The following is a 13,161-nucleotide window of genomic DNA, read 5'->3' on the forward strand; positions in this document are numbered from 1 at the left end:
AGTAAAGTATCATATGAATATATCTTAGGTTTTTCTAAAATTGAGTTGAGATGGCTCAGTTGTTAGAACGCGTACATCTTAACCGATGATTTCGGATTCAAACCTAGGCAAGCACCACTATATATGTATGTGCTTAATTTGAGTTTATAATTCATCTCGGGCTTGGCGGTAAGGGAAAACACCGTGAGGAAACCTGCATGTGTCTAATTTTATCGAAATTCTGTCACATGTGCATTTCAACAACCCGTATTGGAACAGCGTGGTGGAACATGTTCCAAACCTTCTACTTAAAGGGAGAGGACGCCTTGTCTCAGCGATGGGAAATTTACAGTTGGACTTTGTCTTTTTCTGCTATAATAACAAATCAAATAGAAAATACTTTGAAAATATACCAATCCCTGTTTACATTACTTAGGTATGGCTTATCTGTCTGCTCGCCACTATCATTAGTTAATTGTAAACCATTTATCACGAGATACGAACCAGATAAATCCTATACAAAAAACCCGCTGAGTTTCTTTAGACATTTTTTTAGGTCAGGGTATTTTCTTTCCCGAATCAGTAACAGTTTATAATTTGATATGCAATAAGTAATAGTAATGTTTCTTTATTTGATAAAAGGATTTTTATTTGATTTACTTCTTATGCAATATTATAAAAATCGTATGTATTAAGAGTTTGCTCCAGAATCAGAATCACAAAGAAATCATTGTACCAACTGTTAAATGCTATCAAATTTATTAAAAGCAATCAGTACAAGTTTTTGTTTCTTTTGTAAATCTTACTTGCATAGCTGTTTCTAGCTTTATGAATGTTGGAAATTTATTTTTATATAAATTTGGACTTGGCATAAAGTAGAATATTTGAAAGATTTTTTAAATATTGATCATAGATTTAATATAGCTAGTTTTACATGAAACAATGAATACCAAATATCACTTGAATTATGTTGTATTTATGGAAATTTTACCTTTAGTTTACTCAATACACTGTCATAGAACCAAGATCTGTTTGGTTGATTTTATTCATTGTGACTTCTGCTTCTGCCGTGCCGTAATTATTTTGAAGAATAAATTATTTTAAATATTTTATTGCAAAGTTTCAGCAATAATGTTTAAGATATTTGCGTTTCCATATCCATACTAATGGCAACAAAGAAAGACAACACTGATGACGTCATTAAAAGCCGATAGTGGTCGATGTATACATATATTGCATATAAGCAAGATTTTATCTTATGTTTATTGTTATAGGTATCAATTTAATGCCACGCATTCTGGCACACATTTCTGGCATTCCCATTCTGGTATGCAACGAGCTGACGGCGCTGCTGGTGCTCTCATCATAAGGAAACCGAAATCTCAGGATCCATATGGAGATATGTATGACTATGACAGGTAAGAAGTGTCTTTGAATATAGAATTCGATGACTTTCGTGGTCGAGTGGTGTAAAGACCAGTTTTTATGGGTACGCCACTCTGAGGTCCCGGGTTCGATTTCCGACAGAGTCGATGTAGATTATCATTAGTTTTCTATATTGTCTTGGGTCTGGGTATTTGTGGTACCGTCGTTACTTCTAATTTTCCATAACACAAGTTCTTCAGCTACTTACATTGGGATCAGAGTAATTTATGTGACGTTGTCTCATATTTATTAAAAAAAATATATAATTCAGGATATATATTTTTTATTTACAACAGTAGTATTAACACTAGTAGTACTAATTTAGAGTAGAATTACACACTAAATCCTCTGAAGACAAGACATAATACATTTGCTTTTATATTACCTAAATCAAAGTCAAATTAGTCAGCCTCGATAGCGACAACAACGAACGACTGAGGAATCAAGTATTCCGTTAAACCAATGACTAACACTGCAATTATACGAATATGGATTTGATTAAAATTTTGGAATAATCAGGTTATTTTTAAGTTTATAAATAACATAATTCGTTAATCATTACCCACACATTCTTTGTAATTTCGTTAGCTTTGAGGATTTTAAGGCGATGATCATTAAAACGGGTTTTATCAGTAACTGTTATTTTCTCATTAATAAAATTTGAAAAACTTAATCTTTATCTCTTGATTTATTAATAATAAAGGATTAATTTATATTCTTTGTTATGATAGAATGATATTACAGAAAACTTCCAAGTTATTTTTTATTTTTATTCTTAAATGATAAACATTTGAGTTTGGGTCATCTGACGGTAATAGGTCACCACTACTCGTACGCAGCTTTGTAATCTTTCCTGATATCGTCAATCTGCCGCCAAAATCAGTCTTATGATGTTATTAATGCCCTTATACTGGATCACTCCAGACTGTGACCTGTACTGAGTATTCATGTTTGTTACGTACCTAGTTATAAGTGGTTGATTTTTGGTTTCACTAAGCAAGTGTAACACTTCCATATTGAATAAAGACTTTTAACTTTTGACTTGCACCAAGTGAACCTTCCATAATGATTAATCAAATTTATTGTTATAATATTTTGAATTAGTATGATTTTTTGTTCGCTTTAAATTGACCATTACTTATGAATACGTCAGATGGATCTTTCCTTACTGACGGTGAAATTTATTATTACGTATAAAGCAATTGACATTACTAAATCTGATTTTCTTATTTTACTTCAGTAGGAGTTATAATCTGATAATTATCTAGTAATGCATTTTTAGAAAAGCTTGTGTCTTGAATAAAATAATATAGCTAGTAAGTCTTAGTTATAAACATTACACATAGTATTTTATGATAATACCAATTGTCAACAAGCCTGAAGTTAGGTTGATAGGCTTTTTACTTTGTTATACAATATTTAAACTCGATTTAAGCGATGCTTATAATATGTAGGTACTTCAAAATAATCATGTGTTTAACGTTAGGTTATTTTTATATATTTTATTAATGTATACATATTTTCAGATCAGAACATGTGATGATAGTAACGGACTGGATCCATGAACTCTCTGTGGGAATGTTTACCGACCACCACCATTCAAAGGGCGATAACAAACCACCAACTCTCCTCATCAATGGGGTCGGTCGCTTCAAGATCTTCAACGAAACAGTTAAGCCCATGTATATGCAAGCTGCAAGGTTCAACGTTGAACAGGTATGACATTACATAACAACATTTGTCAAAAAGGTCTTATGTTAAAATTAAGAATCAATTAAAACGACCAAAAGTCCATTAGAAACGGCATTAGTAAAATTATGAAGATTATCCCTAATAAATTGGAAATATTCAGTAACTTAGTTACAGAATATTTCGTCTGCAAAGCAAATAATAATTTGTTTTTTATTTAACAATTGTGTCAAGTGTGATCTATATCAATGATCGTTATAAAACATTATTCAAAAATAGAACGGGAAGGTTTGCTTTCTAAAACATGGCTTTCTATTTTATCTGTTACATCGATCTTCTGGAAATAAATTCAACTAGATAAGCATGTTGTATTGGAAGTATTTACGAACACGATATATCTAGTTCATCCGAACCGAGATGGCATCACATAAATCCTTACCAAAAATTATTGGTTCAAATCTCGACTAACGCTGTAATTATTTCATTTGTTTATTATGTTTTTATGATTTATCTCTTGCTCGATGTTGAAGATAAGCATCGTGAGGTAATGAGTCCGGGGGATACCACTTTATGTTCTGCGAATATTAGAGCTGGGTCTTGAAATAAGCTCCAAATGTAACAACTAAGAGATGAGGTCTTAAAACAACTGTGGGATTTACTTGATATTAGTTTAGTATCCGATTAGTTCTCAGATAAGAACATTGATCGTAAAACTTTGATGAGATCAGATATGTTTAATGATAATGAGAATCTATTATATTGTAACATCATAATAATATGAGGAGTGAGTTAGGGATAATTCGACGTGGGTAAAGCCGCAAAAATATTTATATTTTGATCCAGTTACATCCAGCTTAGGAGTAATAACACTGTAATAGATCATTAATCTTTCATTATCGGGATAATGGTTCAATATTTCTTGTTTATTTTTGATCAACTAGTCTATGTGTGTATTGTGTGATTAGTTTATAAATTTATTAGTGTCTCTGAATACTAAATAAGATTTCACAAAAACTAATACACGAATTAACTAATTTACCAATATCAGAATTTAATTAGTTTATTCCATCCATTGAATGTGGTATTTGTGATGTAGCACGGCTGAATATTAATTTTTAGTCAGATGAAAACGTATAAACTTGGTGTCAAATTATACAATTATGTGTATCCAAATGCACATCTAATGCCGAAATTTGCATAACGTGGTATATTTGACAGGCTACAATTGCCGCGAATTACCGCTGGGAATTTATCAAGCCACATATTGTTTAAAATTGATGTTATTAAAGCTGCAGTGCAGCATTAAACAAAGTTTGATTAAAATAAGCTGAAGGCACAGAATATTTATGGAATTATCTGGCTCCCTCTTTCCGAAAATCATAAATTTAAATTTCTGATTTATACGGAATATTTAACGTGTAATACTTACATATAGCTTTTATTAGATGGAAGATGCTTGAAATTTACTTTAACCGACTTAATAAAATGTCTGTTCGTATTATGCCTGTTTTTATATTTTCCTTCATACCAAATTTCATCAAATTCGGTATAGTGGTTTAGCCTTGAAAGCGTTTTCGACAAACAGATAGAATTACTTTAGCATTTATATAATTAGTATGGATTATTAACCATTACAACACAAATTATACAAGTAATGACGTAACATAGAATAGAAGAATAAAAATAAACGAAACCAAATCCGTTCAGGAAACACTTCCAGGGATTAGGCAAATAGTAATTGAAAAACCGCAGCTAAGCTGAAAAGACTATCTGGAGTAAATTCTTGAACATTTCGAACTACTATTAAGTTCTTGGTAATATTTTACGGGATTTTCGAATTTATTCCCAGGGCTACAAGTACCGTTTCCGGGTGATCAACGCCGAGTTCCTTAACTGCCCTATTGAGTTGTCAGTGGACGGACATAACATCACCGTGATCGCTTCAGATGGCTACGAACTGGAAGCTATTACTGGTAAGTCCAGTTCAAAATTGTACCGTTCAAATATACTTTTAAGAAATTAAGCATTTTCTATATATCCAGTTGAAGAGAATTCGCTATTCCTTATATATATTACTCTAAAATAATTTCAGATTTTGGGTATAGTTTATTTTTATTATTGTTGTTGAGTTGATCTTTTAACAATAGTAAAACTGTATTTATGTTGTGTATATGCATGCTCTACAAGATGTATTGCTCCGTGTTTTGGCTTGAAGGTGAGTTAGTGAAATTTAAGCCACTAGAAGACATAATAAATTAGCTTTGGTGTTTCATCAGATCATTGTTAATAATAGAATATACGAAATATCTACCATTAAATCTTCTCCAAATTTAAAAAAGGAGCAAAATATTTTATGATAATTGTTAAAAATAATATACCAAACTAATATTTTTTATGGAATTGTTGAATTTTAACAAGAAATATTTTTTCTTGTTAACACCATACAAAGTAAATTAAATCGTAATTCATTTGTTTTCAAACCTCATAAACATTCGAAAAAATAAAATAACACAAAAGACACAAATTTGCCACGGAGTTGAATATCCATTTCACAAAGAAAACAAGACAATGGCCCTCTAAAAAGAAGTACTACACGTATATAATCTCGCGAATTATGATTTCCTGTGAAATTAAAGAATAGGCAATTTTTAAAAGCGACTCCAAATTTAATTTTGTTATAACAAATTCTGGATAAGCCTTAAGTGAGCGGTTCGTTGTTTTCATTTCCCCTTGAATACAAAATCTGGATCCGTTTGTACAATGCTTCATTTTAGTTATATTTTCCCGTTGTAATTTCTGCACCAAAAAGAGAAAATGTTATTTAGCGACTCAGCTGGCGTCCGTCTGTCGTAACTGAATTTATCTACCGAAAAATTATTACTTTAAATTTGGCAGAGGACCACAGGAATAGTTTTATTACATGGTTTTACTGCAAGACAGAGATATTAGCAAACAAATGTTTTAGATACAAATCATGTTCCAAAATGCAGTATTTCAAGTTGGAAAATTCTTGATTTTCTTGGACATTTTTGGTTCTATAACTCACTCTAAAGCAAAATCGATCGAGCTTTTTGGGAGGAATCAGAGACATAAATGTTTGCATAAAAAATATGTATACGATCAATAAATTCAGATCCTACCCGGATTTTTAAATAGTTACCCAGTGCCAAATTATTTCAAAAGTAGTGGTAAACAGATTTTAATTAGTTCTTGTAAATCAAATGACAAATTATCTCATGATAGCTGATGACTAATTTTTTTTTATGGAATAGGTTGGCAGACCGAGCCTATGGGCCCCCTGATGGTAAGTGGTCACTATCACCCATAGACAATGACGCTGTAAGAAATATTAACTATTCCTTTCATCGTCAATGCGCCACCAACCTTGGGAACTAAGATGCTATATCCCTTGTGCCTGTAGTTACACTGGCTCATTTACCCTTTAAACCGGAACACAACAATACTGCGTACTGTTGTTTAGCGGTAGAATATCTGATGAGTGGATGGTACTTACCCAGGCGGGCTTGCACAAAGCCCTACCGCCAAGTAATTAATAATATCTTATACACAAAAAGTATCTCGTTTTCATTTACTATGAGACTAATTTCCATAATTTAAAATGTCATATACGAAATCCAGAAGTGACAAAAATGAGTTTTCTGAAATGGAAAAGTTCAGCGCAATGTTTTCCTACAATCTGCGTCGGTCTTGAATAATTTCAATTTACTTCGGAAAACACCGAATATGACAACGATGCAGAAAAAAAACCGCACAGTATTAATTGAATCCCTTGTTGTTTCGTTATAAAATGCAAAGTAGATTTATTCTCCACATATAGTAAACATCACATCGTCGTGTTCGCGTTGCAACGTATGAAATTTTTATCATATATTCACAAATGTAAAAAGTTTACGTTGTGTTCTGTTAAAATATTTCGTTTCGTTTTTGTTTTATATTGTATTTTTAAGAAAGAACAATTTAAAATTTCACTGATATCGTTAAGGATTTTGTGCATGACGGATTTTATATGTAAAATTGGTATTCAGCAAATGCCTATGTATAATTGGAGCGATTTGTATTATGCTATTTAATTGTGATTATTTACCTTTTGGTTTTAATTTCATGATTCATTTTTCTAGGGCTTTGTGCAAGCCCGCCTGGGTAGGTACCACCCACTCATCAGATATTCTAGCGCTAAACAACAGTAAGCAGTATTGTTGTCTTCCGGTTTGAAGGGTGAGTGAGCCAGTGTAACTACAGGCACAAGTGACATAGCATCTTAGTTCACAAGGTTGGTGGCGCATTGGCGATGTAAGGAATAGTTAATATATCTTACAGCGTCATTGTCTATGGGTGATGGTGACACTTACCACAAGGTGGCCAACCGATTCCATAAAAAAAATGTAACTCTGGTTAGCGGATTGCTCATCCAGTGAGATTAGTAGGTAATTAGTGCTCGTTTGCGCACATTCTTGTGTACTTTGATGTATCCTAGTCTTCCTTGAAAATATTGAGACAGATTAGTGGTCATCGTGATCGCATGCAATTTTGTTTTATATCTCGTGCACTATTTAGACAATTCAGTATTTTTACACAGTCATAAATATGTCATGGTAATGTTTTAATAATAAGGTTTTTATCCTTGTGTGATGAAGTATAGGTTAATAATTCATTACCTATTGGTGCATTCACCTAGTTCTAAGTCTTAAAAAATGGTTTAAATTGGTTTAATAACCCGTCACGAGATTAATAATAATTAAATAAATAAAATAATAATTCTTACTGTCGTCATCATTCATATTATTATTAATTCGTCAAATGACAAATTATATAAAATGAAACATGGAATAGAACCAATAAAGATTTTTATTGATACCTCTTGTTACTATGTTCTATATATAATCGTTTACAAAAACTATAAATAATTATAGCACATACATACGTATATATACAAATAATTGACAGACGTGGTTTCAACTCAAGTTTTAGGAGTAAAAGGGTGTAGTAGCCCTTGTTCTTCCTTAGGGGTTCAACTTACTTCGTACCAAATTTGATTCAGTGGTTTGGCTGAGGAAATACGATATACAATAAGACAGAATCGAGGCCTTTATCTTTTAATTTTTTCAGAGATTTATATGATCGGTTATTTATTATTTGAAATGTATATCAATGTACAGATATTTTTTCGTAATCATTTTAAATAAACAGAGATGAGTACTGACCGTAGGCAACGCAGTTGCATTTGTATTAAGACCGACCATCCACACTCGTAATGCTATAAACAGCAGATTTTCATAAATTTAATTTATTGTTTTGATTTTATATAAGGGTTACTAAAATTGACTCGTAAAAAATTACTTTTTATCTAGAAAATAATGATTGAAAATCCTCTCAATATTTTTTTGAAATGACAGATGAGAAAGATTTTGACGTGTTATCATGATGTCTATATAAAGTAAGGTAAAGTAACAGCCCGTAAATTTCCCACTGCTGGGATTAATGCCTCCTCTCCCTTAATGTAAGAGGAGGCATTAATAAGGAGAGGGTTTCGAACATATTCCACGACGCTGTTCCACCCGGGTTGGTGGAATGCACATGTGGCAGAATTTCGATGAAATTAGACATATACAGGTTTCCTCACGATGTTTTCCTTCACCGCCGAGCACGAGATGAATTATAAACACGTACATATAGCTGTGCTTGCCTGGGTTTAAACCCGAACTCATAGTCAGTTAAAAGATGCACGCGTTCTAATCACCGGGTCATCTCAGCTCAGTCTATGTCAGATGTCTATATCGTTAAGCTTAATTTTACATGTTTTATTAACATAATAATTAATAACAATACACGCTTAAATATATTCAAATATGAACTAAAGCTAGTTACTGTATAAATAATGACCGCGTGGAATGGTTTTAAGTATGTTTACAGCATTTTCCCGTTGAATCGCAATTCCGATGCTCTGTGCAAAAAACGAACCAGCCCTTATGCCACCAGTGTAGATAGATAAATAGAATAAGATTAAAAAAGTTAAATTATTGACACGTTTTTATTCTAAATTGAATGATCGATTCATAGTTCGTCGACATTATACAAATTGTTTAATCTATGTTAATATGTTTGTCTGTCTGACGCTCTTTCACGACAAAACAAATAAATCGAATTTGATGAAATTTGGTGTGAAGCCAACGTGAACTTCAAAGAAGGCTACGTTTATTGCTTAACACATGACTAACTAACCCCCAAAAGCGAGTGAAGCCGCGGGCGACAGTTAGTTTCATTATAAAATAACTAATGATCCTGAAAATTTCACGGCGACGTTTAAACAAACTTCAAATAAACAACATCAATGGTCCGATTTTAAATGAAATATGCTTGATAAAATTCCAACCGATTCTTAATCACATTTCGACCTATCGACGCTCTTTGATCTTACCTCGATCCCCAACACCTTTATGTTTATAATCAATCATGTGAAAAATCTTACAGAAAAGGTTTGTAGTGTTCAAACCATGAATGGGTTAGTTTTAATGGGTAAACTATATTCAACATACTGTTTTGAAATGTCGTTTTAGCAAAGACTAGTTGGTTTTCCGCGCATCTACACGTTTGTTCAAAATTATTTTCTTTTATTTTGTTAACGTTTTGCATTTGTTTTCTTATACATCCGCTGCATACCACTTTCTTAACAGCCAGTAACCTTGTTCCTCTCTAAAATTAAATATTTGTTAAATAGCGACAATTTAGTAATTGTTGCGATTAGTAGCCGTATAGTTGTAATCAATAATACTCTCTATTTTTATGCACTTCTATGTCTAGAGATCTTCAAAATGAGACCTTAACCGATCTTCTACGTGCAAATATAATCCCATACTTAATTGGACAAAAATCAGTTTCCTATAATAATAATATACATGACGTGTCTGTATTAATTTATTACTTTTTGTTGCAAATTTTGATATAGTTTTAATATATAGTGACTTCCAGGCAGATTATATTAGATGTGACTGTTTTTTTAAATGTTGAAAAAGAGTAACTACTGAGCTTCTTGCCGGTGGTAGCTTCACTTAATATAAAAAAGAGTTGTTAAATGATGATTTAAAAGTGCTTGTAAAAGCCTATTTGAATAAAGTATATTTTGATATGTGTGTTATATTTCTGTAATATGTATTTCCAGTGCTATTTTAATGCTATGGTTAATTTTTAATATTAAACATTAATTTACAAATTTTTGTGGATAGCGTGCCTAGCGCTATAGAGAATTTAGTGAAACAATTTTCATAAAATTACAAATTGCAGCAGTGTGCTTGTTACGGTTCGGGAGTTTCGCGTGTACTCACAATGCGGACTTTAATTATGGAAATTATGAGATGGTTGTATTCTCGGAACAGCAGATATCAAGATTTCGTAAGCGTACTTTGTTAAGGTTGTAAATGTTAGCTTTATTTTGTTGGAATAAAGGATATACGAAGCGTTAATGTGGTTGACGTATTATACGTAAATCTAAGTAAGTCTAATCTTGGGAACTAAGGTGTTATGTCCCTTGTGCCTGTAGTTTTACAGGCTCTCTTATCCTTTAAATTGGAATACAATAAGTATTATTGTTGTAAGTATTGCTATTTGGCGGTAGAATATATGGTAAAGGAGTGAACCAGAAGGATTTTCACCTGTGAAATCGTAATCGCTATAAATTAGGAAACATTAACAAACTGTAATTATATACATAATATTTAATATTAATTGAATTTTAAAACATAATAATAAACTATGAAAAATACTACGTTCACAATTTCTATTTCTATCAATAAAATATAAAAACCCTTTTTAAGCAATGATCCGTTTGATACATTACTAATTTCCCCGGCTTTATTCGGATTGAGGGGAGAGGGAGAGTAGAGCTGTGTAAATTCTCTGTTTTCAATTTCATCTAGAAAAACCATTGCATGATTGAGTATCAAACGTTCGTTTAAATTTCCGCATTTATAATGTAATGAAGATATTTGCGTCTTAGTACTCTTACTTTACTTACGTACCATTCTCATAATCTCGTATAATACCAGTACCGACGAGCAATAAATTGACGATCGACTAAAGAAACTATTAACTAAAAGGGCATAATCACGTACCTGTTATCTTTATTCCGATCTATAAATTCGCATATTCATAATAGTGTGAGCCGAGATGGCCCAGTGGAACGCGTTTACTTAACCGATGATTGAGCCATTAGCCCAGCAGTGGGAAATTTATAGGCTGTTGTTGTTATTGTTGTTGTTGTATTATTCTACTATTCTTTAGCTATATACGAACTTGATGGTAACAAAAATACAGAAAAAAATTAATAACCTCCTCCTTCTTGAAGTCGGTTGAAAAGCATCTTATTTTTTACTAATGATTGTGGGTAAATTTCGAGTAGAGTACACAAACTACTAGAAAACATTTCCAATTTTATTATTGAAATAAATTGTCTGTTTATAATGCTGCCTGATTTAAATTCTAAATTCAAAAATAATCGTTACATAATTTTTATATGGAAGCTTCCAGCAAACATCTGCATCGGATACTCGGTCTTTGATCCTGCATTTGAATATGTTAATTCGTAGGAGTTAGAGCTGTCTAACTAAACGGCGCGTTCCTGATTTTGAAATGTTGTTTTAAAGCGAGCTCCCATCTAGTTACTCGGTTATTTGAATTACATTTCATAATACCATTCATAATCTGTGCTGGTTTCTTCTAAGGGATCACGTATCTTCGTATCTCAGTTGCGAAATATTAAACAGCTGTTGAATTGACAACCTGATAGTAAGCCGGTCCGCCATAACATCACACAACTTTGCCATATTGATATGATAGGCAAGAGAAACTTCAGAGTTTCTTGCCTCTTGAATCTACCTTCCGCACCGGTGTAATATATATGATTTACATGCATTATAAAAGACTGCAAAGAAGTTCAATCGAAAAATATATAATAAAAGTAAAGTAACTTTATATTTCCCACTGCTCGGCAAATGGCCTCCTCTCCCATTAAGGAGAGGGCTTGGAACCTTCACCGCCGAGCACGAGATGAATTATAGACACAAATTAAGCAAATATATATAGTGGTGCTTGCCTGGGTTTGAACCCGAAATTATCGGTTAAGATGCACACGTTCTAACCACTGGGCTATCTTGGCTCTTCAATATTTGTGCACATTTCTTAATTCAATTTTACGGTATGTCTTACTGGTTTTATTAATTACTAGTTGTCATACGCGGCTGATTATAAGTTGTTCGGCAAAACAGTAGCTTATGTCCTTCGTTAGAGTTTAAATTTGCTTCGCACCAAATTTCGTTAAATTCGATTCATTGGTTTGGTCGTGAAAGCACGACAGACAGACAGACAGAGTTAATTTCACATTTATAATATTAGTATAGATTACTTATTATATAACAGTTAAAAATATGTATTACAATTCTTATCTTTAATCATTGATTATGTTACCTTTTTGTTAAAAACAAAATAATTAACTATAACTGTAAACAATAGAACATTTTTCTAGATAATTTAGAAAAGTCTTTTTTTTTTAAATTTTTAGGTATTGTATCTATTGTTGGTTGTGTTAATGGAAATAAAATAAAATAAAAAAGCCGATTCCAGACGACATCTTCATTATTTCGGAATGTGATCTCAAAGGGTTGTGTTGTCTTGGGATTCTTGATTCCTCGGCTGGCCTCGATGGCATTTGGCCATAAGTTAACTCTGATACACTTGAAGAAACACGTTGCCTTCAATTTGTTTCATATAATTTATTTTATCGATATATCACTGTATAAGGCGTAACACAAGTCCTACATAGTGGCCCTTTGCAGGGTGGTAAGTGTCTAAAAATCAAATAACATTTAGTTTGTTCCTTTTATTTTAGTTAATTTAATAACTCCTGTCAAAAATGCAATAGCAATATCACTGTACACCGAGATTTTAATTGCTCATATTTATTAATATTTCTAGATTTATTTTATGCCTACCGACACAGTTTTTTGTTACTCTCTCTCTTCATATTACGCCCTTATAGTGATTATACTTATCTTAAAC

At 32.2% G+C, this 13,161-nt stretch overlaps 1 protein-coding gene across 2 annotated transcripts in view; it reads left to right on the top strand.

Annotated features, from left to right (window-relative positions):
* LOC124539291 (laccase-4-like) overlaps nucleotides 1-13,161 on the top strand; it is a 136,329-nt gene that overhangs the window by 102,534 nt on the left and 20,634 nt on the right. For both annotated transcript variants that reach the window (XM_047116628.1, XM_047116626.1), the window contains 3 exons: nucleotides 1,254-1,397; nucleotides 2,931-3,120; nucleotides 4,943-5,066. In XM_047116628.1, coding sequence (XP_046972584.1) covers nucleotides 1,254-1,397; nucleotides 2,931-3,120; nucleotides 4,943-5,066 — 458 coding nt within the window. The remainder of the gene's footprint in view (nucleotides 1-1,253; nucleotides 1,398-2,930; nucleotides 3,121-4,942; nucleotides 5,067-13,161) is intronic.

The sequence above is a fragment of the Vanessa cardui genome, chromosome 22 (assembly GCF_905220365.1).
Source record: "Vanessa cardui chromosome 22, ilVanCard2.1, whole genome shotgun sequence".
Taxonomy (NCBI): domain Eukaryota; kingdom Metazoa; phylum Arthropoda; class Insecta; order Lepidoptera; family Nymphalidae; genus Vanessa; species Vanessa cardui.